Raw genomic sequence first — 24,546 nt, 5'->3', positions numbered from 1 at the left:
AAAACAATTCAACATAACTAAATACATGAGGATACAAGTTGTATTTTTAATGATTACACAGTATAATAATGGAAATGTAAACATACATGTAAGTAACAAAATTAATATAAAATAACAAAGATAACATAAAATAATATTATTATAATAAAAAATGAATGCAATCGATTACAAATACATTTTGCAATTGACAAAAAGTTATATGATCTTGATTATAATCTTTATATTTTCTCTTAGTAAACAACTGTCTGGTTTTGTCAACACTTTACCTTTTTTTTCAAAAAGACTTTCTAATCAAACATTAGGATGGCTTTAAATTATTTTAATACCTTGAAAATGTGTAGTTTGTGTAGAAATGAATCGCATGCAACTACAATTTCTCAAAGCGACAATGATACATTAATGAAATATTTTGATATCAATGAGTAAGTTTATAAATATTCGGTGAGCCCAGAGAGAAAGGAATTACGTCTAGTCATTGAATAAACATTGTGGACCTTGATAGCGTCTTGATCTACTCTTGAAGTAAAATGGAAAGGCCTGTGTTGACAATTGACAGTAAAGCAATAAATATAACAAAACATAATATGTCTAGCTTTCTAGTTAATTTACGCCATTGATGAGCTTTCATCTCTAGCAAACCTTGATCCAACCTGTCATTTTTGTTATTTTCTTCACCAGGAGCAGGTTCCATCTTCTTCTCGCTCTCCACCATCAAGCTCTTTAAGATCACAGGTACTTTAGTAGGTGGATTTTGATTATATAGATACATGATGGCAGCATTTAGAACAACTCCCAGAAAACTCATACCAATTAATGTTGAAACGTAAATAACTAAAACAGAAAATAGTTTGAAGTATCAAAAAATCTGTCGTCTGTGGTTATAATTTAGGGGTTTAGTTACAGTTCTTTAACAGTATATAGCCCTTCTACTACCAAGCTTTCATTGAAAGTTTTGTTCTTAGCGTAATCAGGCACCAGTGCTAACAGTAAGGGGAAAGATGAATTAAAATGGTTGGGTTTGTACCCTATTGCTTCATATTACAAAAAAAAAAACTTACCAAAATACGAAATGGATCTGGATGTTTTAGGTAGGTTTTCGTCCACTACTCCCAAGAAAACGGTTATCGACAATAGTATTGTTACGGATACAGTTAATTTTTCACCACTTTCTGGAGGCACCAGGAAGCTAACGCTACAGAGTAATGAGAGAACAGCTATAGGAGCTATGACATTTAGTTGATAAAACAATGCCTTTCTCTTCAGGTGTAGTTCAAATATTATACCCTGTAATGTTGTGGATGGATTTCCGCTAAATAATATTTCATCCAAATGAGATTTTGAGTTTATTATGTCGAACTGATAGTTAGGGGATAGGAAACGTGTTAAATCCAAACCTAATGTCTTAACACGTATCTCTTTGGTACTTGTCATCCACGGTAATATACGTATTGTACAGATCTGTTTATCAAAAGGGAACATTGTAACATCCATGTTACAAGCTGTGGTTGAGGTAAACCCAGGCTCCCAAACAGCACAGCCCGTTGAATTTATGTATATCCGTACTTTATCTTCACCGAAAAACTCATGACCCCGAACCCTGAAATAAGTAGTGATAGTAGAGAGAAACAGGGTGCAAGCTAACAGAGTGTGGAAATAACTTCAACACTAAAGAAACTTTAAGAAGAAAGGAAATGTGTTGCATTGATTAAATTAGGCTGCATGCAAAGAGAACTAAAATGATGTTGAAATATGGATTGAAACACATACGAATTGGTTGCTATAAAGTCAGGTAGCCATATGTCTTTCTGAAGAACATTTATTTCTTCTATTCCACCGTAATCCTTGGGATTCCATCGCAATTTTTCGTCAACCCATGTCTACAAAAACAATGATAGTTGTATAACACACAACAAACGTTTTGATGCTGCATGGTTTATATTACAAAACTCTAGCTTTCATGTTGTTTACGAACTCATACTCGCCTAAAATCTTTCACAAACCAAAAGTCTATGTCCACATAGCTAATAATGTTTCTATAACTAATAGAATTGGAAATTCTAACAGCTGAGTTATTATTTTTTTGTAAATAATAACATATTAATATTCAGGTACTTACTATATAAAACCACCCCGATGTTTTCATCACTTGTTCTTTTGTATCCTGCAAAAACAAATCTGGCAGTTACCAAGAAAATATTCATTTCCATCAGCGTTTTAACGCCGTGTAAAATGCGTCAGATTACGCCTAAAAATGACACAGCGTTATACGCCGCGTTGTACTATGTCCACATGAGCGTAGGCGGAGACGCACTTGCCAGAAAGGAAGACAACATGGTGGACGAATCAGACAGTGTCATTGAAGCCAAAACACTTTATCTACTAGGATTTCAATGTCGCTGTCTGATTTGTCCGCCATGGTGTCTTCCTCTCTAGCCAATGGGCCTTCGCTTACGCTCATGTGGACATAGTACAACGCGGCATACATGAATAATTGTAGAGTGGTTTTGACTGCTAAGAATTTCTACCATCTTACCTTCAGTCGTCTATAATGTAGATAATGTAATATGAATAGATGGAATTGAGCTCTGAGAGTTGTTACATACATTATAGTCTATCATTTGATGTTTCTGTTCGGATACAAAAGGTCTGAAATTTGGTTTATTATTGAAAATATCTTAAAATGAATTCAGTTAAGTATATGTGTATATTTGTCAAGATATATGATTGTGTTTAAATTACTATACTAGCTTTTACAGTTTTAATTGCGTTATCAATACCATTAGATTAAATGTTGACATTTAAATGAAACAAACGGTAAAGGGAAAATAAACTGAAAATACTTTATATTGATATAATCAGAGACCAAAATACTTTCCTATTTAAATAGTTGGATAAATTGCGATAGTCTCTGTGTAAATATTCAAAGCAATGTATTGATGGGATTGTGTTTATATTAACCTATAGATAATACTTTTCTAATGTTTAATATCCTTTTCATATTGTCACGTGGCTTGCAAACTTGTCCTATAATACTCAAAACGAATAATTAATACAATAATTAAAATGTTTTCTATGTAATTATCCAGGAAAAGAAATATTAGATGGACTTAAAATACGTCAACGGCAGCCAATCACAATAATCAGATGGTTACAATTAGCAAAATATTACATTTCCGAAATTATAAATCAAATTGATTTCTTATGTCAAAAATATTAAATTTGCAAGTAGCGTGACTTTAATTTCACAATGGTAATGTCACTGTCTTCCTTTCGTTGTTTGCCTAAACGTTTACTTCCAGCGGGTTGGTTGGGTACTTGAGATCTAATACCAGCCCTAGTTTTGAATGTATATTTGGATAATTATACATCATGACATCTATCATTTAAACTGATTCATCCCGGTTAACAGTAATTGTTCCATGTTGTTTACCAAGTGGTTCATTTCAAGTGCGATTTACCAACTTCATCCTAGTTTACAACTGTTTCATGTCTGTTCCCTGGTGATTCATTTGAAGGGACATTCCGCTTTTGTGTAATTTTTAAATTTGTGAAAACTATACGCCAAAATCTAGAGAAATGTGTCCTTTAACGTATTTGAAAGTTTTAACTAAAAGAACCCAGCTGTTAATTTTTAAATGCCAAAAATATTGAAAAACATTACGTAAGGTTTTTAAGTTCGTTATGTTTATTTGGAAGCTGTTAGAAAACTACTGAACGGATTTGAGTAAAATATAGGTCTAATAGTAGAGACACATTATGTCTCCTTCGTTTTCTAAAGATTTCAACTAAATATAAGGAGCCTTATAAAGCCAATCGCCGAAACTAGGACAAACTGCTTAATTAACAATTAGTACTCTCAGTTTTTTTATTAACCCTTTTAAAACAAATTCAGTTTGATCAGGAAGATACCTAGATATAAATAACATACTTTAGAAATATTTTCAGTTATAATTCACGACGTTTTTGATCATGAAAATTTTTTTATAAGAAAGCGGAATGTCCCTTTAAACTGAGATTATCTTGATTAATCCTAGTGAACAGTTGTTTCATGTCTGTTCCCCGGTGGTTCATTTTATCTGAGATAAGATTTATTCAACCTAGTGAACAGTTGATTCATGTCTGATACCCGGTGGTTCATTTTAACTGAGATTAACTTGATTCATCCAAATGAACAGTTGTCCTCGATCAACCAGGGTCTGTGTGGGGCCACAGTGACTGCTGAGACCTCAGCAAACCTACAATCATACAAATTCTATTTCACGAGTAATTCTATATGCAACTCTGTCCCTTTCTCTTTTCAGCTGTAGAGGGAAGGCTTAGATCATAGTAAAAATAGAAATGCAGAACACATACTTATAACTTTTAATTAGATATTCTATAATAACTTGTTACTATGAATTAAACAACCGGTTCCCTGATAAATTTTCAGTATATCAAGGGCGATATGTTTCAAATGAGATATAAAACCAAACATGTCAAAGACTTAATTGTCACCTCTATTGCGTTCACACGACACATTTAACATAATTATTGTGTATCATTAAAATCAGATGAAATCTTCATAGTCTATTTAGTATTCATTAACAAATTTTGACGCATTTTTACTAAGTCAAGGGCAATAATTCAAAAACCGTTCATCGAAAAATCGTCAAATTCCAACTTGACCAAGTCTCGTCACTAAAAATAATAATAACATCGAATTTATTTCGAAAGTCAAGTGCTATAACACAAAAGCTGTTCATGAAAAACCCTCAAACTCTAACTTAACCAAGATCTCATTGTCGTAGATGATCGCACCAAACTCCATTACAATCAGATAAAAACTGTAGCCATGTCATCTTTCCTATTTTTTTAATAATTCGTTCTATTTCCTTATCTTCTTTGCCCATGATGACTGGTATAATGACAAGGTGCCGTAAAATATGCTCACGTGACATTTTTGTTACGATTTCATTGGCTCATACCTATTGGATCACGCCAAGCGAGGTTAAAAGGGTAAAACGCAGCGTCGGCAGAGCGTTTTTTTCAAAGCACGCTTATGTGGACAAAGAACTTGAAACTCTAAATAAGGTTTCTCTGTTGTTTTCATGCTGCGTATTACGGGCCATGAAAACGCGTTTGCCTTACCAATCCATTAAGCGGGACAGAGCCTTAAAACTTACCAGCTGAATAAGCATACCAAGAAACATCTTTAAATGTATTTCTGTCACTTCAGATTGGTTGAGCTTAGGCCTGACCATATTGGAATAATTAGCCACTTTAAATAAATCATATTTCAATCTGTACAGGTCATCAAATGTCGATCCCAACGTACCTATATAGTATTACATAGTGTAAATGAAAAATTATCAGAATAAAGCTTCCCAGATAAGGAAGCTGGATTGTAGAATCGTTCTGTAAGATATAACATAAACCCAAAAAATACATTGGCATAAATACAATTGGGACTATAAATACTAAAATGATTATAAAAATATGAGGGCTCACCTTGTATCAAAAAAATCCATACAAGGTAATATATCAGTTTACCATTCATTCCTTACAATATGTTCTTATACTAATAATGTCCGGAATCTCAATCACTGAATCGCCGATTTTACCACCAGGACACTGCTATCACAATCATCAAAGATCGTTAAATATGGCCTTCTATATAGATAAAGTTACGCCTACATGAAACTGATCATTTGTGATTCGTTGATCCCTGGGATGTTTGTTTACAAACAAAATATAATAATTGCAATCAGTCAATAGCATTAGCGCTACAATAACTTCTACTAAAGGAGAATTAATTCATCTCAAATATGTAACGAAATAAATATTTAACGAGTTTGGTTTAACAAACATTGGTTTAAGTACAATTAAGGTGAAACAAGTACTGAAAGGCAAAAGAAACTTGGATGTATAATATATATTTCTTTATTTTCAAATGCTTATATATGCAAGTAAAGGCATGGAGAATGTCGGCTTTTGACATCAAAATTAACAGTATAAACAATGTTTGGGCGCACTTCATTGAGTCGGCATTGGATCTCATTCCACAACTGTTGGATTCAAATCTGGACTGAGAGCTGGCCAAGGCATGATTTGAATGTTGTGCTGCTGCAAGTCCCTGCTGGTAGTGTACAGTCGGCGTTGTCCTGTCGTAAGGTGTGGTTTCGGTGAAGGGCTAAAAAAGCCAAGACGTGAGGTCTGAGGACTTGGTCAATGTAGCGGAGAGCTGTGATTCGATTACCCCTGCTTGGACTAATATTCTGAAACGCCACAGGCCCCACTTTCTGGTTCAGCCCAATTCCACCCAAACCATGATGCTTGGACCGCCCCACAAGACCATTAGACTTTTTAAATTCAAATTAGTTGACTAAAGAACACGACGTAATTAAGTTAAGTTTTTCCGGTATTTTTAGAAATGACGTTTTTTATGCCTTTCAGCATATGTATAACATTAACAAAAGTGCGAGTTACGTGATTCCGTATTCCACAAGGCTGGACAAGTACTTTTCCAGTGAGTTTTGTCGACTCCATATTTCACACAGTCATCTCTAATTCTCATTTTAATATATCATTATCAATAAAATTCATAATATATAGATAGTTGCATCGACACGCCACGTGTTTGTGACATTAAAGATCTATAAAAAGTAAGTGTGAAATTCACAAGAACGAAATCTATAATGAAATATTGCAGCAACATGACATTACATCATCGTGAAAACGTTGTAACAACCATTCGATCAAAACCTCGACCAAGCTGTCGATAGCAGTATAAGCAACTTTTCAGAAATCTGTATTTAAGAAAAGGTGGCGTCGTTAAACGGGATTTCAGAGTCAACGAATTTAAAAGAACATTCAGGTTTAATTTCAACGTTCAGCTTATATGTGTGATATTATATGTATATCCTTTGTATAGTTTCTCTACGTCGATCTGGCAACAGAGAAGCCGTATTAAACACCAAAATTTGACATTTGCTTGCTCAAACTATTTCGAACTACGGATCTGTAACTCTTCATTTTCGGAGGTACGTATTTGAAATTATTGCTGATTTATTAACAATTGATGGTCCAATCAAAATATTTTTTTCATATATCTGCTAGTACAGTGAAAATGGGAAACGGGATTCAACATACATACGTAACCGGTTACGACTTTTATCAGTGTATTGAGACGAGTCTCAATGAAAGCACTGGCCTAGGCCATAGATAAGCTTATCAATTATGTGAAAATTAGTTAAAGAATGATTTTACACACACTAACACACCCTGTCCACCAGTCCTGGAAAATGGTTTTCGTGAAAGTTAACTTCGAAATCGATTTAAATGAAGAAATACCTACTTTTAGGATAAATAGGTATTCAATGGTTCAAGTCTACCGTGAACGAGAAAATTGATTTCGATTTTTTGTGTAAGCTACAACCAAACGTTTTGTGTACGCATGGGGAAATTTGTTTTGAAGTTCCGAGCAAAGGCGTCTGACTATAATGGAGGCTTTGGTAACTGTAGAATTATATGTTGTTACAAAGGGGAGTATTTGGTTATCGTGTTAAATGTAAAGCCCATTTTGCCTTATAGTCTGTGGTTTGTCGATCCCGTAGCTTTCGTGTTGTAGACGTCTATGTTTCGATTTGATACTAGGTGATCTATAGGCATGATGAGAAGGTCATGAATCGAATGATCGGGAAGGTTGAAGTGATTCACAATTGGTCTATCCTTGCCATGCACTAGCGTTATATTGTAACTAAAAGCTTGAATATTTTAAGTTGAAACTTTCACGAAACTTTCTCTACTGCACACTGGCATGCCATTGAATGTATTTCAAGCTCCAAACCACATAAAAAAAAACGATTGAAAAGACAGAAAACGGCGATGATGTCTCAATTCCGACTCAATTTACGTGGGATGGGAAATCTACTGCTCTCTAATTGGAAGATTTATAGGCTCTGACGACCCATGGCATATGGATATATTTCTTTAAATACCCCCAGTTGGATCAAGATGCTGAATACAAAATATTAGCGGTGAAAATTTATGGCTTTATACACTCTTCACACATACAAAAAATTAATTTGGCGTTGTTGCTTAGTCGAAAAGGTGAAAAACTACTCACTGCACCTGAAGAGGTTTACTTGGCCAAGGATCGGGTGGATTATCATGTCTAAAACAATGCATCAATTTGTTAAATCGGCTGATTTTGTACAGAAGAAGAAACCCGTCATCGTTCGTCCTATTTAATGCTAAATTTCTTACAATAATTTACCCTTAAAGATTTTAATCCTTAAAATTTATTGTGATAAAATGTTGTGAAGCCATTAATATTGTAACACGTTCGATTGTTGGTTGTTTTTTTACTCTGACGAATGGATTGAAAAAATTGATTTTGAAGCCACTGTGAGTGAGAAAGTTACTAACTTAGAGATATTAAAATATAGTTCTTATAACTGTAAAAAATATGATCATACTACAAAACACATTTTGGCGGAATGATGAGGTAAGAGATCTTGCATGAGATTTAACACAAACTGATAGGTCTCGTTTCTTATTCTCACTCTTCTGTAATAATCTTGGTATATATTCTCTCCAAAATCCAACTCGTCTTGCATTTAATTCAGTTCTATTCTCTAGTTTTGCCGATGTTAAGTACATATAATTTCTATCAGTGGTGGAATATTCTGACCAAAAAGGTAAATCATTCATCTTTTGATTTGGATCTTCCCCTGCATCATTAGGGTTTCTGAAATATAGTGTCTTTATTATAGCATATTATGTCGTTGGAATGTATTCATTCAAATAAATGTTTGGCTTCAAGATATCCATTTTGTAGGGGAGTTTATATTTACATAGATTGTGTTGAATTTATCTATACTGTTACTTTTGAACATACTAGTTTATGAAACAAATATAGGTCAGATAAACCTGTAGTAAAAGGTCAATTTATCTCTTAACTACTAAGAATACCCTACATCATTCGCCAAAACTGAAATATAAATGTAGGTTAAGATGTAAATGTTCATTATTTTCTTTTAAGAACTGGTAATAACAAGATCAGCTATGCAATATAAATTATTATAAGACCAGTGGAAGGAAATATGAAGGTGAGGAGGCCTAGCAGGGCCAATGGGGGTACAGTAGAAAGTCCACTGTATAACTATAAGACTTACCCTGACTTAGCAAAATTACTCCAATAATACATTATTGTTGACGAAAGATCCCATTGAGATACAGCTTGACTTCTATTGTAATTACCATAATATAACTTCATTTCCTCGGGAAAACCGAAGGTATAAGGCAACTCATCGGCGTGGAGAGCTCCATCTATCCAAAAGTCCCGCGTTAAAAATGGATAATGCTCATTAAATTCATATTGAAAGGTTTTGGAAACATTATTGTTGTGAGCATGTTTCTCAATTGTAGTAAACGAAGGTATATAGAATTCTATGTCGGTTAAAAGGTCACAAAGATATTGTATATGTCGACTTCTATCATTAGGATTTTGATAATTACTGTACTGAAAGGAAACAGCTTCTAGAATGTCTTTACTGAATTTATCCTTAAATGTTCCTTTTATTTTCAACTCAAATATTGTATTCAGTGCCTTTCGGAGTTCATTTAAAGAAGTCGTGCTGTTCATAAGTGTTCCATATAATTCAGTAAAAGGGTACCCGCCTATGAACAGTTGACCTTCATAACCATTAGTTCCCATCAATAAATCTACATTTTCAAACAGTGTAACAGACGAACTATTTATGGGGGAGTTCAGGCTTTCAACGCGATCTTTTTCAACAAAGATACCGTCATAACTTGGTGTCCATAAACCAGTTCCATTCAGTAATTCAGTCATGCTACGAGCTCTTAAACACTTTACCATTTCTTTATTAGACGTAGCAAAACACTTGATTTCCTTTGCGAATGTTATTGCTCTATCCAAAGGATGAAGTGTAATAGCTGATGGGAGGTTGGCAGTTCCACTTTGGGCAATTACTCTCTGAAATAAACCTTTATTCTCGGGATATAAGGCCTGATGAATAACGGAAACAGCACCAGCAGATTCACCAAATATTGTTACCCTTGTTGGATCACCTCCGAAATCAGCAATGTTATCATGTACCCACTGAATGGCTAAATGTTGATCATATAGCCCAGCATTAGCATCAACATCAGCACCTTCGGTATTCAAGAAACCAAATACTCCAAGGCGATAATTAATAGTAACAACCACAACTTGACCATAAACTGCCAATTCTTTACCACCAAATACGCGCCCATTTCCTAAAATGAATCCACCTCCGTGAATCCATATCATTACAGTAAATTTTCGACCATCATCCATAACATCTGGTGTATGTATGTTTAAGTTCAAGCAATCTTCATCAATTCGATCATATTGAAATGCAGGTGAACTCTGAGGACATGAAGGCCCATACAACGATGCATTAAAAGTTTCTGTAAATTTAGCTTTTCGAACTGGCTTTAAAAAACGACGATTGCCTGTTGGTGATTCAGCATACGGAATGCCTAAGAAACTCGCAATTTCAGACTGCGTCTGGTCTGGATTAGGAAGCGACACATTTTGAATCTGTCCATCAATTCTGCCGACTTTTGTAACCAGAGATCGTATCCTAGCTGAAGATACCTGTAGCACAAATAAAGTTAACACAATACATAGTGAAGGCATGATTGTTATAGGCTATATGTCTACCGAAAGAATATTTTATTACTCGTTATTGTGAAATACTCTATATGCCCTTTATCTTTTGTTTATTTTTAGAAAACGACCTAGATAATACTTAATATGAACTAAATATAACTTTTATCCTCTTGAAAACTTAACCCTTAGTTAATAGAAATACGAATAGGCCAATAAATAGGCCAATATAAACCAATTTACAATTTTATCGACGTTTACACCTTGGTTACTCTATCGGCCAGGTAAATTCTTTAAAGACTCTTTTGTGTATCGTAGAAATTGATTTGCATCTTTTACAAAATTCTTCAGTCGGTGTTTTCCACTATATCGATAATCACGAGCGGATAATTTGAAAGGAAAATGAATCTGATTGGATGGGTGCAGACGATAAAATAATCGGCAACAAATATCAATTATTATTATAATAAATCCTGTCGGCAATGCGATAATGTTTTCGTGGAATCGAGGTAACATGCAAGATTTTACTCAAGATTCCGCTACAAAAATCGGTGACCAAGACTGTTCGTGTGCCTGCAATCTAACTTTGAAATCAAACAAGGAAATGTTGGTTTTAGAACGTGTGAATGAACGAATGGGTAATTAAATTAAACCAAATTTTGGGGTATTAATACAAAACCCCTTTTTGTTTTTGTTACAATTTTGTATTTTGAAAATACTAGACTAGGACCCCTTTAACACGAGTGAACCTTATAATGGTGGACAAACTAGATTGTTGAAAGTCATTGAATTGAAACGACTTATTTCCTTTATGAATCGAGTGACACATTTTATTATATATTTTTTTATTTTGTCTACAGTATACATAAGATATACCGTGTACATATATTACAGGGATAACGTCTTACAACGCATACCAGTTCAATATGGAGTTATTAAGATTGTGTACAGTGAGTTTTCTGATCAGCATTTGTTACGCTGAAGAAGTAAATGTTAGCTCAAATGTTGGGACTATTAAAGGAGACTCAGAATCAGTGACCTATGCTGGGAGAACATCAGTCATATATAAATTTCTTGGTATTCCGTATGCTGTACCACCTACGGGAGATTTGAGATTTTCAAGACCTGTTAAACAACCACGATTTAACCAACCATTTTCAGCTTTGCAATATGGATCATCGTGTACACAAAACTCTCCAGTACAAAACCAAAGTGAAGATTGTTTGTATTTAAATGTATTTTCACCAAATGTGGACATTGTTGCAAGGCTTCCTGTCATGGTATTCATCCATGGTGGTGGGTTTGTTTTTGGTTCCAGTAATCAATATGGTGGTGGAAGATTAGCTGCTTATGGTCAGATAGTTCTTGTGACAATCAATTATAGGCTGGGTCCATTAGGATTTTTAAATGTTAATGATAAGAATTTAGTACAGCCAAATAATGGTTTAATGGATCAACACATGGCTATTAAGTGGGTACATGATAATATAGAAAGTTTTGGTGGCGACCGATCTAAAGTAACCGTATTTGGAGAGTCGGCTGGATCAGCCTCTGCAATATTTCAAACCTTATATCCTCCAAATGATGGGTTATTTCACAGAGTTATTGCGCAAAGTGGAACTGCGTCTGATATATGGGCATTATCCCAGGATCCGAAATTAATGGCTCGAAGGTTAGCAATTGAAATAAAATGTCCTGTAACGTCGATTCTTGAGATGGTTCGATGCTTCAAACAATATAATGACACAAAGAAAATGGTAGCGTCGGTTAAGGAAGAAGATATATGGGGACCATCTTACGATGACGAGTTTGTATTTAAATCTCATATTGACGAACTACGATATCCAACTGGGAATATTTCTCTTCCTCTGTTCGAAAAAGTCGATTTGTTAATGGGAACGAATGGTTTTGAAGGACATAGTTCTATAACACAATACGAACAAGTTATGACTATCTATAGAAATACGTCTTATGGAATAGATGTGATCAAGGAGACCAATAAGAATTTGATGTCTAGAGTTTTAAACTTCCTTATGGGTGACAAAATTACAAAAATAATGCTGGATGATGTTGTGTTTCAATATTCCAACTTTCAAAATCCACAAAACAGAGACGCACATATTGTACAGGCTGTCAACTTTATGACAGATTTACTTTTTCTTCCAAGAACACAATCTTCTGTTATGCGACATGCACATATGAACACCTTGTCTAAAACCTTCCAATATGAATATAACGAGATATATTCTTTAGTTCAACAGGACAGCTGGGTACTTGGGGCTACTCATGCCTCTGAATTGGCGTACATATTTGGTTTTCCTCCTGGACTTTCTCTGCATTATGGATATTATAATGACTCCATGACTCGTCCATTGTGGACATTTTCGTCAAAAGTGATGGAATACTGGACAAATTTTGCTAAAAACGGGTAGGTTTATACACAATTATACGTCATATTTCATATTTCATTCGGCATGATTTAAATCGGTGTAAATTTTATGTCCTTGTAAAACAGTTTTCAATAATGTGTTAATGCAATGAAAACGATTTACGTAACATAATATCACTGAAAAGTCCAGAAATATTTGAAAACAGCATTCTTAGCTAGATTTTGTTCAAAAATTATTATCATCCAAATTTTCAAATATAATTTAAAATATCAGGATGAATAAAGGCATATAGAGTCACTCAAAAATTTCGATCGACATTTTAATTTATTGTCGTAATAAGAATCGGGCATTCAATAGTCTTGATCCACTTTCAAATTAGAATTTTTACACACAGAACACATATTCATTAAGTTTCAATTATTTTACTATAGAAATCCAAATGGTGGTACTTCAACATTTTGGCCAGAATATAATACAAAGGATGAGAAATATTTATACATCACATCTGACATGATAGAAATTAGAAATAATCTACATGCTAGAAGAGTCAAGTTCTGGAATAAGAGAGTACCTATGCTCATTGAAAGGATGGAAAATCAACAACCGCTGCCAAGTGTAGAATGCACTTCATCTGCTTCGTTCATATTGATAAATATACAAACATTTATTATGTTCATCGGTTTTTACTTCTATACTTAATTTCCAATACACTTTTAAAAATTTTTTTAGATTAGTTTTATTGCTGTTTCATTTACGCTTTTTTTTTAATTTTTTCTTCTTATTTTATAATTTTTTACTTTTTGTAATAATTTTGTACTTCTTTTTATAATTTCTTATTAACTATATTTATTCATGCCAAAATTTAAATATATTAGCGTACTTGCATTCATTAAATTGTAAATGATAACGAAAGGAATTAATACTGTGGTACACTTTATCACTCGTATATCATATCTTTCTGATACATACAATGCTAGTTATCAACATGTTCATTCTTCATATACACTAGCAAACTATTAAGTAGTCGGTAAGAAGAGATTTCATTTTTCTTTGTATGACTCTGACACCATCACCTTGTTTACAAGATATGTTTATTTGAATGAATATTTACAGAGTGACTTTCTGATGCAATAGTGAAATCATAAATGTTATCTGTGTGAAATTATATATGGACATTATATTTAAGACAAAAATCGGGCATGGCGCGCTCAAATTAGATATATTACACATAAACAATCTAATTCAAGCCCTTTCATCTGAAGGAGTCTCGTCTATAACACAATAAATCCCTTCATCAAAACAATCAAGCATCATATATTCCCCTTCAGCCTCCAACATTTCTTCTAATTTATGAACTAAATCTTCAAAATTTGGTCGATTTATAGGATCCGTAGTCCAACAACTTTCCATAATGGCATAGCTGAAATTGATATATTATGCAGGAAAGTGAAAAATGGTTTTACAAAAGAATGATTTTTTGGTAAGTTTTTTAAAATCTTAAAGGGGCATGAAAAAGACCTAATTATTTGCTATTCCCACCTTTTTTCATCTACCAGAAATCAGCTCAGGAATGAAGGAAAGAAAACTTTCTAAAATCAACAAAAACGATCACAGTATGTTCTAATTTCAGTTCATTCTTCAAACCTACATATGCTAAAATTGACTTACACAGTTCAATCCGGTTAACCCAATAATAAGACTATTGTATACTTTAACTTACAACTCGTGTTTACAATGACTTGGACATGACAAATTCTCCCCAGATAATATACTTTCCATTGCCATTTTGGCTGATTTACCAGGATAAGGACTTGCACCTGAAAGACACAAATCAACAAACAATTTAAAATTGAGCAGAAAAACCAAATGGCAACAATATATAACATTCGACTAATTGAATACCTGGATGATTTATTGAGTCATGTCATTAAAACACGTTGTAATATTGCGATTTATTATATAAAAGATCAAAAGTCTGCTGAATAACAATTATATGAGGAAACAAATTTGTAATTTATAAAAGTTAACTATAAAAAGAAAAGTCGCTTTTTTTGGATCATGAGGACATAATTGCATGATTAAAATTGTTATTTTTCTGGTAGATATGATTTTAAGACTTTATAACGGACAGATTATTAGTTTAAGACATTCAGTTGAAAATACCGGTTGCATCCGGCGCGACAGTTGAGAACCTTGGGAACTGTGAGATGCCCGTGGGAACAAGAAAATGATTCACAGGAACTGACCTATTTTCAGCCTGCATCCCTACTGAAATTAGAACCTAATTTGTCTCAAATGGTAGACACGAGAATAAGTTCTACTTGTGTAACTTCATAGGGATGCAGTATTTTAACACTGAAAATATTTCATTATTGTATACCGACATATATACTGACCGAATGTTGCTATTTCCCACAAACAAACACCATAAGACCATACATCTGATTTGGTAGAATGAACATTATCTCTTAATGATTCTATTGACATCCATCGTATTGGCAAGGGTCCCTTGAAAAAAAACTTGATTACAGTACATATCAAAACAGATCCTCGAGAAATTTTACAAACATCCCATGTCCGTTGTTCAAGTTACTGTAAAAATCTTATTACCCTACCTTTGTGGTTCTTTCATATTCATCAGAGCCTTCAATATCTCGTGCCAATCCAAAATCGGAAATTTTACAGATATTATTTTCGCCAACCAGTACATTTCGTGCTGCAACATCTCTATGTACTATCTTTAAAAGTAAAAAAAAAATTAATATCAAGCTTTGTGTTAATTTAAGAAATTAAATTATATGCCTTTGTACCTTATACAGCATCTATTTTTTGGATATAGCAGGGACATCTATATTTTGCAAAAAGCACGCTATGGCAGATCATTTTTGTTCCTTTGCCAGTAAAACTATTTATTGTGTTTACACTTAGAATTTTGTTTCTATTAGTATCTGTTCTGAAAAGGGTACATTTTAGTTGACCAAAAGGCATCAGTTGGTTTCTATTGTGTGCACTGTTGCTCGTCAAACAATGGCACATCGTAATACGCCCACCATTGTAATGGCAGCTAGGTCATCTGGGCGGTTGACAAGAGCTATCAATAAATGAAATATTTCGAGAGTAACATTTTCATACTGCACAAGTTTTATTAAGGAATTTTATTTTTATTTTCAACAAGTTTCGTCTAAATCAGTTCAGAATTTGGTCTTCTGGAGTTTACGAGGTAAACATTGAACACATTCTTTTCGGTCGAGGGAAATAACCCATATTAAACATTTTTCGATTCAAGGAAGTCTCTTTAAAAATCTGTTGAGAATTGTGCCTTGAATGTGATTTCAAGGACAAGGGCAATAACTCATATTTTTCAGGATTTTTTTAAAATATCTATAGGGAAATAATTAATAATTTCACCACATTTCTAAATCTGTCAAAAATTGTTCCTTCTGGACCTTTCACAAGTTAAAACTTTTCAAGTTTTCAAGAACAAGGGCAGTAACAAAAATCAAATATTTTTCAATTTTCAATAGGGTTCACACTTTGAACTCAAGAACTCATATCAAATATTTTTCGATTCGTCTAATTTTCAATATGGTTCAACCATTCATGATTACAAAATCTCACATCAAGTTTCGTCAAAATCCAGGCGGAGCGACGGACAGACAAACAGACTGGGATGACGACAATATTCGCCCACATTAACGTACGAATTATTACTTTTTAACAAATATATAATCATTGACAAATAATTTAAAATACTTTTAAATGCCAATTTAGAGAACTCAATATTGTCACATACCTTTAACGATGCAATATGATTAAGACCTTTTGCAATCTGATGACTAAAACAAAGTAAATCTTTTGGTGTTAAATCGGGCTGAAAAGTTGAAAATTCGGTTTGTCGAGAAGTTGTGAAGCTGTTCTCGCCACTTAAGCCTCCATTTATGCTTCCGTTCGACTGCGCTGGTTCCACACGTTCATCACTTGTTTTATTGACTAGTTCTATTTGATTATAATATGTTCTTTTATTTCTTAAGAATTTTAACAAATCACCTGCTGGTACATACTCCATAATCATCAACACCGAATCAGAACCTTTAATAAACATAGGTTTTATTAGAGCATAAAATACTGAACAATTATATTTAACTCAATTGCAAATATGAATGTTTCTTTCTGTGTGTTTTCTGCCATTCGCTAGAAATTTCTATCATGCATCTCATGATCTGTGTAATTAATTTTTATTGTCATTTCTATACGCACACATACGGAAATGGGGCGTATACTGCAATCCCCCTTGGTACATTTCTTGTGAACGCAATAGACACTACAGTTTTTAGCTGACTTTAAATTTGGTGTGATTATTTATATGGATGAGTTCTTGGTTAAGTTTAAATTTGACGATTTGTTGATGAACGGTTTTTTAGTTATTGCCTTTGACTTAAGAAAAACGCATCCAAATATGACTGGGAACGCAATAGAGACTAATTTTTATCTGGTGTGATCATTTATATTGATGATGTCTTGGTCAAGTTCGAATTTGATGAGTCTTCGATGAACTTTTTTATACGCCCACACGTAAGATGGGCGTATATTGTAATTTGAGTTATTGATAATATCTTGGTTATGTTTGAATTTTACCCTTTTTCGATGCACTTTTTTTCAGTTATGGCCCTCGACTTAGGAAAACACATCAACATTTGTTCATGAGCACAATAAAGTCTACACTTTTCATCTGATTTTAATGAAATTTGATTTTATCATTTATATTGGTCAAGTTGAAATTTTTACGATATCTAGATTACCGGTTTGAGGTTATTGTATTTTAAAATATGTTCAAAATATTAAGCAGTGTGATAATATGTGGGTTATTGCTATTGATTTAAAACTCAGCATAAGTAACAATCAATTCAAACTACAAATGCAAAATGAAGATCTTTAAAATGAGAAAATTTGTACTCTGGTCACTAAAGACGCTATTATCATTTCCGACAGCTGCCACTGGGCGTATGTTACCTTGCTTGGTAAGCTATCGTTTGATTGGTAAGTATATATTATGAAATCTTAAGATTTCATGGAGTCCAAATTCAAAAGAATCTGGTCCGGTAAATGCAATGACTAATAGAAAAAAAACAGGAAACATCTAGATTTGTATTTTAATCAGATTAGAGCAGTTAGAACAAATAGCATTCATTTAAAAAAAATCTTAAATGATTAATTTAAACCAATTATATTGATTGCAATTCTTGATTCATTTCCAGCATTAGTCAAAAGTTTTTGTATAGGAATGATAATAAACAAAGCATGAAAAACATTCCAAACAGTGCATAAAAGATTCTTTTTGAGGTCGATCGTCAAAAATTGTATATATACGCTAATGGCGACCTTAACACGATATGAGCTAATTTTCCATCGTAGTAGCAGCGTAGTAAGAACGCATTCTGGTGTGACTGGGCTATTATAGAAGAGAAGCATTTACCTTGAGCTTTTGAGGTTCCCAAGAATGAAACAACATTTGGATGATGGGTTATTTTCTTGACGATCATTAACTCGTGGTAAAAATCTTCCTTTTCCCCATCAGTTGCAGTATCTTAATTGAAAAAAATATTACAAAACAGTGTTACACCGGCCAATATTTGCACGTTTTCAACGCAACGATTACGATACAGATTAAATACAAATGTGCGTGAAAAGTCTAAAACCCCATCTGTAATCTCAACACGTTACGTTCACATTTAAACACAAACCTTTCGACCATCCATGGACAATTGGCATATTAGAATCCCGACATGAACATTTAATTATTTATTCAACAAGCCATTTTTAGTGCTATTCTATTGCCTTTTCCCTATCTGGATGATTCGTTCCCTTGTAAATAACTTGTAAATAAATAGATTGTTTTGATTACTTTTTAATCGTCGTGCGATTTAAAAGCATTGTAGATGGAAAATTTAATATAGCTACCTTTCCACATTTTTACAGCAACTGTTTCCCATTTACCACTTTTACAGATACTTAATGCCTCAGCCTTGTAAACTCTACCAAACTTTCCTTCTCCCAAATGATCAACAAACTTTAATCTGTTTCTCGGAAATGCATCGCGATCCACTTCCAACCCAACATTCTCATAACCCTTTGAAATAATTTAACAATATGTATCAATGTATAATTTGATTCGTTCATATGTTTGAATATGATAAAAATAAAACTGGGTTTCAATATAATACTGTTATTTTATCATCCTAGACCCATATTTTCAGAAACAATTGTCGACGCCCACATCCCAGGGGTCGTTATCAACAACGTCAAAATTGGCTTAACCAGAAGTAGAGGGAGCATTATTTATGGGTTGGTGACATCTTCCTTATGTCCTTTTGAGGTTTGTTAAACGTAGAAACCCAAATTAAGACTGTAAATCGACACTCACTGAAGCACAATGTTAAGTTTGCGATGAGTTTTGAGTTCGGAGATAATAACGTGGAGTAGAAGTTGTATCTTAATTCTTCTTTACTTACCTCACTTACATTAGAATTTCGTCGACTAATATTGTATCTTGCTGCAAAACTTGGTGTCATCTTTTTTACAAACGAATCCCGTCTCTGAAACAGGCAAACGAATCAGCATTGTTCATTAAGAATAACGCCCAGTATGTTGCATTTTATTCAGTTTATGACCAAAAGCTTGTTTTAATCAAGATATGGTATATGCCACACCTCAATTCGGTGTTATATTATTCAAAATATGAGCAATGAAGTCTTTTTTTTCAGTGACAGTATGTGATCAAGGGTGTTTTTTATTCAGCATGATCAACTGATGCTCCATGCAGTATTAATTTTATGTTCCATGGATGTTTTAATCAATTAACAATCAAGGGGTGTTTTATAAACAGAAATTTCAATAACCTTTCGGAGGATAAGTATTGCCGCTCCAACAATAATTGTAGCAAATACAAGAGCTGTTCCTACTCCAATTCCAACGTGTGTATAATCTATCTGATCACGTTTACTCTTCAAGTGCTTGGCTAAAAAATATAAAAGGACACATTAACACAATTATAAATAGTTTAGTATCAATAACCTTCGATTAGCACTATAGTTCAAATAACTTTAAAAAGGCAATATATTACCAAGTAAGTAATGTACTTGTAATTCACTCTCAGATGGAGTCGTCAAGTGGAAAACTTTGCTATATCTGATAGGTTCATAACATACCAACACAGTGCTCATTCATCATAAAGAAACCCGGTGAACATTCACAATGATAAGATCCCAAATCATCTATACACAGTGAACCTTCTTCATTACAGGTTGAATTATTCTCACATTCGTTTTCATCTGTAAAATTTAATAAAAAATGTGTATCATTGTATTAAACCTGAATTTAATGTAGACCTGCAGATGATTATAGAAAGTCTATAATAAGAGTGTTATTTTTGGAAATTGAGTCCAGGCTGCGAATGGTCTCTCGGTCAAAATCAATTTCAATCCAAAAGATACCTTTATTTATAGTTTTAAATACTGTTATGTGTAATATCTTAGACCTATGACGATTCCAAAACTTCTGTAACAATAGCGACGTAAAGCTTGGAGTACATCCAAATAACAGCTAACTCAAAATACAAGTATGTTAGTTAGCACAGGATAGTATTCAACTTTTACTTTGTTTTGGAAGGATGTCTTGCAAGTGAAATGGTTTAATTTAACAAAATTGATAAGGCCCATCGTACTTCGATTGAACATTATGACAAGAACTGTAGCCTGTAAAATTGGCACAAAATGGCACCATACTGGCTTTGGTACAAATCCGAGTGCCGAAAATGAAAAGGACCTGTAAAAAAATACTTTGCCCATTATGCTGAGGCGGGATTTCAATCAGCATTTCAATATATACCTTGTAGCGTTATGGGAACTCTCTTTTTACTGATATCATTACTAGCTTCGCAAATAAAGTTGACATTATAATCTTCTATTGAGATATTGTTGATTTGTAAAATAGATGTTATGTAGATACCGTCGGAAATATTGTCTACCTGGTATTTATCACTGAAAATATAACAAGAAAGTTATGTCCACTAAATGGTGAATGTCAAACTAATAGTATAATATACAAGGCAAAAGTCACAAACACTGACACAAATGAATGTAAAACATATCAGAGTGGAAACACTTTTAAACAAAGATATTACAACCATTTGCAGTCGTTTAAACATCCAAATATGAAAAATGCACCGAACTCTCAAAGCACATTTGACAACCTAAACTGACAAATAACAATTACAAAATTTCCTGGTTCATTGATAGCAGAGCTAAAGCCTACACAAAAAAACAAACGATGTAACCTGTGTTTAACTGAAAAGCTTTCCATCATTAATGCCCCTAAGCACACTTTTTTGAACAAACTCTTCTCGAAGTGTAGACATGAGAATAAGTTCTACTTGTCTAACTTCATTAAAGACACAGGCTGCACAACGGTCATGAAATTTCAATTTGTAAACCATTTTACAGATACATCTTATTCGGTTGAAATAGTTACACGAAACACTAGAAAAATATATGGCAACAAAATCTTTTATTAAAAGAGACAAAGCAAATATTTTCGTATGATATTTTCAATTACTACTGTTTTGAGAATTTAGGAACAAGAACAGTGATATTTATATTTTTAATTCTATTAACAAATTAATACCATGGTATAATTTATTTAACTATAACAACAAAATGTGTCCACAAATAAAGATGGTGGCGGGTAAATATATTCACACTGTTAGATTAATTAAAAGTGATTCAATTCAGTGATTGAATTAGAGTAAGTTATATTAATGCCTAGTTATAGCACACTGAAGCCCCTCCCATCAAAATAACAATATCAAGTAACGAAAACATCAAGGGAAATTTTGCCGTCAATCTTACAAACGGCAATAAAATGTTTCTTGTTAAGATTAATATGGGTAAACTGATTAAATTTTACCTGTTCAAATCTATCTGTCTTGCATTTTTAAACCAGACAATTGTAGCTTTTGGTCTTGCTGTAACATTACATATTATTTCAACATTACTACCAGGCAGAGCAGAAACACTGTTTGACGGTGTAGTAACTATTGGAGAATCTGAAATTAAATTATTTTTACCTGATGTTTACTACATCTGAAATTTAAATATTTTTAGCTCATTCCATTCCATTAGAGAAATACTATCAAAAGCCCAATTTTGGCATGAGTTAAAGAACCACCCCTTAATAAACTTAAGGTCATGTTTCACACAGTTTTTAATTTTGATAAAATTCTAGATTGGTTAAATGCGCTTGTGAATATTGCTGATGAACAACTGCAACTGACATTACATTTTGGTTTCAAAAACTTGTTCTAGGTTAGCTTTGAACCATTGGTAAAGGTTTCATCGAGAAACTAAAGAAAAATATATTGGTTCATATGATTACAAACACTTTTATTTAAGATAATAATAACATTCAAATTATCTTACCTGTTACAGTAATTGGCTTGCCTATTCTAATTTCTGGTTTTCCCGAACGCAGGTGATGGGCACAGATATATATTCCTTGATATTCAAACTCAGCTTTCCAGATATTTAATATTGAGTAGCGTACCATTTCCGATTCCACCTCAAAGTGTATATCAAACAATTGACCTTTTTCAGGACTAATATTTAAAGTTGATGGTTTTATTTCCGGTGTCTGTGTAAACCGCCAAATAAACTAGATACAAATAAATATATTCTATTTATATCCTAGCGTATTTTTTTGGGAGGTTAAAAAGATTTGACAAAGGTAAGTTGCAGCGCAAGCCTCCAGGATCTTAGGGTACAAAAAGGATAAAGACAGAATAGATTTTGTACGATTAATCATTGTATATTATGAAGAATGGCCTAGTAGTAGAATAACTTACTGCGTGAAAAAATGGTGAATCAGCAAAAACGGTCGACATCTTAAAGAGATGAAAATAGAAAATTTAGACAATTTGGGTGTATTATTTTTGTGTACCATTTATCCACAGTGTTTTTATTTAAATCAATTATGACCTTTAAAAATTCAATAGATAAATTGGTCATCATTATAATGATATTTGGCCCGAGGTTGTTCAAACAGGATATAAGTTGATTTATGAACACCAATCTTCTGGAATACTACAGGCACTAAAGTATTTCAAGCGAAAGGACCTGACACGGTGTTCCCATGTTATCCATTCAGTTGCGAACTACGTGATCATTACGCATTACAGAGAAGACTGATGAAATATATGGAAATTAATAGTATGTGGTACTTAAGTAGGGCATCTTCACAATGTCACGCTATTACGCACTACTTCCAATATTCACTATTCTTGTATCACGCTGGCGAAAACAGTCAATCAGTGCTCAGTGTTTACAGTATTTCCTTTAATGGCTATGATTCGCTGGACTACAATAGAATCAAATCGCTGCATTCTGTGATACAAGAAAGGTGGCTATTTTTACGACTGCGATTGAATGATGAAACAGATCGTTTTTTTATACCTCATAACCTATCTTTAAGCAATTATTTGGCATTTACAACCTTAAAATTACTGTGTTTTAAACTCACTTCTTCTGTAGGATTTGGAATGTTAGTCACTTTACATTTAAACGTAATAGGTTCACCTATCTTGTAGTCTGTTTTGTTTGGCTCGATAATTTCTACAGATGGGTGGGCTGTAATAAAACAAGACACCACAAAAAACAAATTATTGTTAATGAAATGTAAGTGTTGTTTATTTTTTCATTGGTATGAACAGACGCCAAAAGGTCGAAGTGAAAAAAAATTAAAACATCAACACCTGACTATTAACTGCTGTCATCACCGCAATTGCCAGCATGTTAGAATCATGGAAAATTTCTTCTTATCTTCCCAAAGTAAATCTTACTAGCCATAAAAATATGGACGTATGAAAATAAAAACGGCAATCAATATTACAAATCCAGGGATCCTCGATGACAATTTTTGTTCATTGTGTACGGAATTACAGTAGTTAGCGTAATTGATATACATGTAGGTCTACCTGTACAGAAACCAAATCTTACTTTAATATTATAAGCACTATGGGTAGTAAACACAGATCGTTGGTTCAGCTGTAAAGGAAATTTATTGAAGGATTGCAGCCTTTTAAATTTAAAACTCATACCTGTTACGTTATACGTCACATTTGCTGTTCCATATTCATTACCGACAATACAAGTATATTGGCCAAGTTGGTCCTTCGTTAAACTATTTATCGTTAAAGTCATTTCAATATTATTAGAAAAGAGTGGAATGGTGTGTTGTATGAAGAAGCTGAAATAAAGGAAACATCCTGAATCTCCCAAAAAGGCTTCGTGGTAAATATCGAAGAATTGTTTGTTTGATTATATTATGTTAAAGTGATTAAAGCTTCATGAACACCAGTCATTAACTGACTTATAGCTCCCCTAATCACGTGTGAAATTTCGTTTGAAAGATGCGAATAATTGGTTTAACTTTCTTCAAGGTCACAATATCTTAACATCGTAACATCGC

General features: G+C 33.3%; 4 protein-coding genes across 4 annotated transcripts; 1 reads left to right on the top strand and 3 right to left on the bottom strand.

The window, feature by feature from the left end:
• Positions 1-1,038: 1,038 nt before the first annotated feature.
• LOTGIDRAFT_108943 (hypothetical protein) lies at positions 1,039-5,249 on the bottom strand (the record flags this gene model as incomplete). The annotated part of the gene is made up of 4 exons (XM_009068242.1): positions 1,039-1,597; positions 1,768-1,877; positions 2,117-2,161; positions 5,163-5,249. Coding segments are annotated over 4 exons (801 nt in total), but the record flags the coding sequence as incomplete, so codon positions are not given.
• Positions 5,250-9,815: 4,566 nt separating this feature from the next.
• LOTGIDRAFT_184457 (hypothetical protein) lies at positions 9,816-10,699 on the bottom strand (the record flags this gene model as incomplete). The annotated part of the gene is made up of 1 exon (XM_009068241.1): positions 9,816-10,699. A coding segment is annotated over exon 1 (852 nt), but the record flags the coding sequence as incomplete, so codon positions are not given.
• Positions 10,700-11,565: 866 nt separating this feature from the next.
• LOTGIDRAFT_108735 (hypothetical protein) lies at positions 11,566-12,375 on the top strand (the record flags this gene model as incomplete). Its single annotated transcript, XM_009068240.1, has 1 exon — positions 11,566-12,375. A coding segment is annotated over one exon (810 nt), but the record flags the coding sequence as incomplete, so codon positions are not given.
• A 1,896-nt stretch (positions 12,376-14,271) lies between these two features.
• On the bottom strand, positions 14,272-19,117 carry LOTGIDRAFT_109067 (hypothetical protein; the record flags this gene model as incomplete). The annotated part of the gene is made up of 7 exons (XM_009068239.1): positions 14,272-14,449; positions 14,750-14,846; positions 15,426-15,537; positions 15,645-15,767; positions 16,823-17,118; positions 18,503-18,613; positions 18,988-19,117. Coding segments are annotated over 7 exons (1,047 nt in total), but the record flags the coding sequence as incomplete, so codon positions are not given.
• Positions 19,118-24,546: the final 5,429 nt, after the last annotated feature.

Source organism: Lottia gigantea (genome assembly GCF_000327385.1).
Source record: "Lottia gigantea unplaced genomic scaffold LOTGIsca_9, whole genome shotgun sequence".
NCBI lineage: Eukaryota > Metazoa > Mollusca > Gastropoda > Lottiidae > Lottia > Lottia gigantea.
The sequence above is the reverse complement of the archived record's forward strand: the minus strand, read 5'-3'. Positions and strand labels throughout refer to the sequence as shown.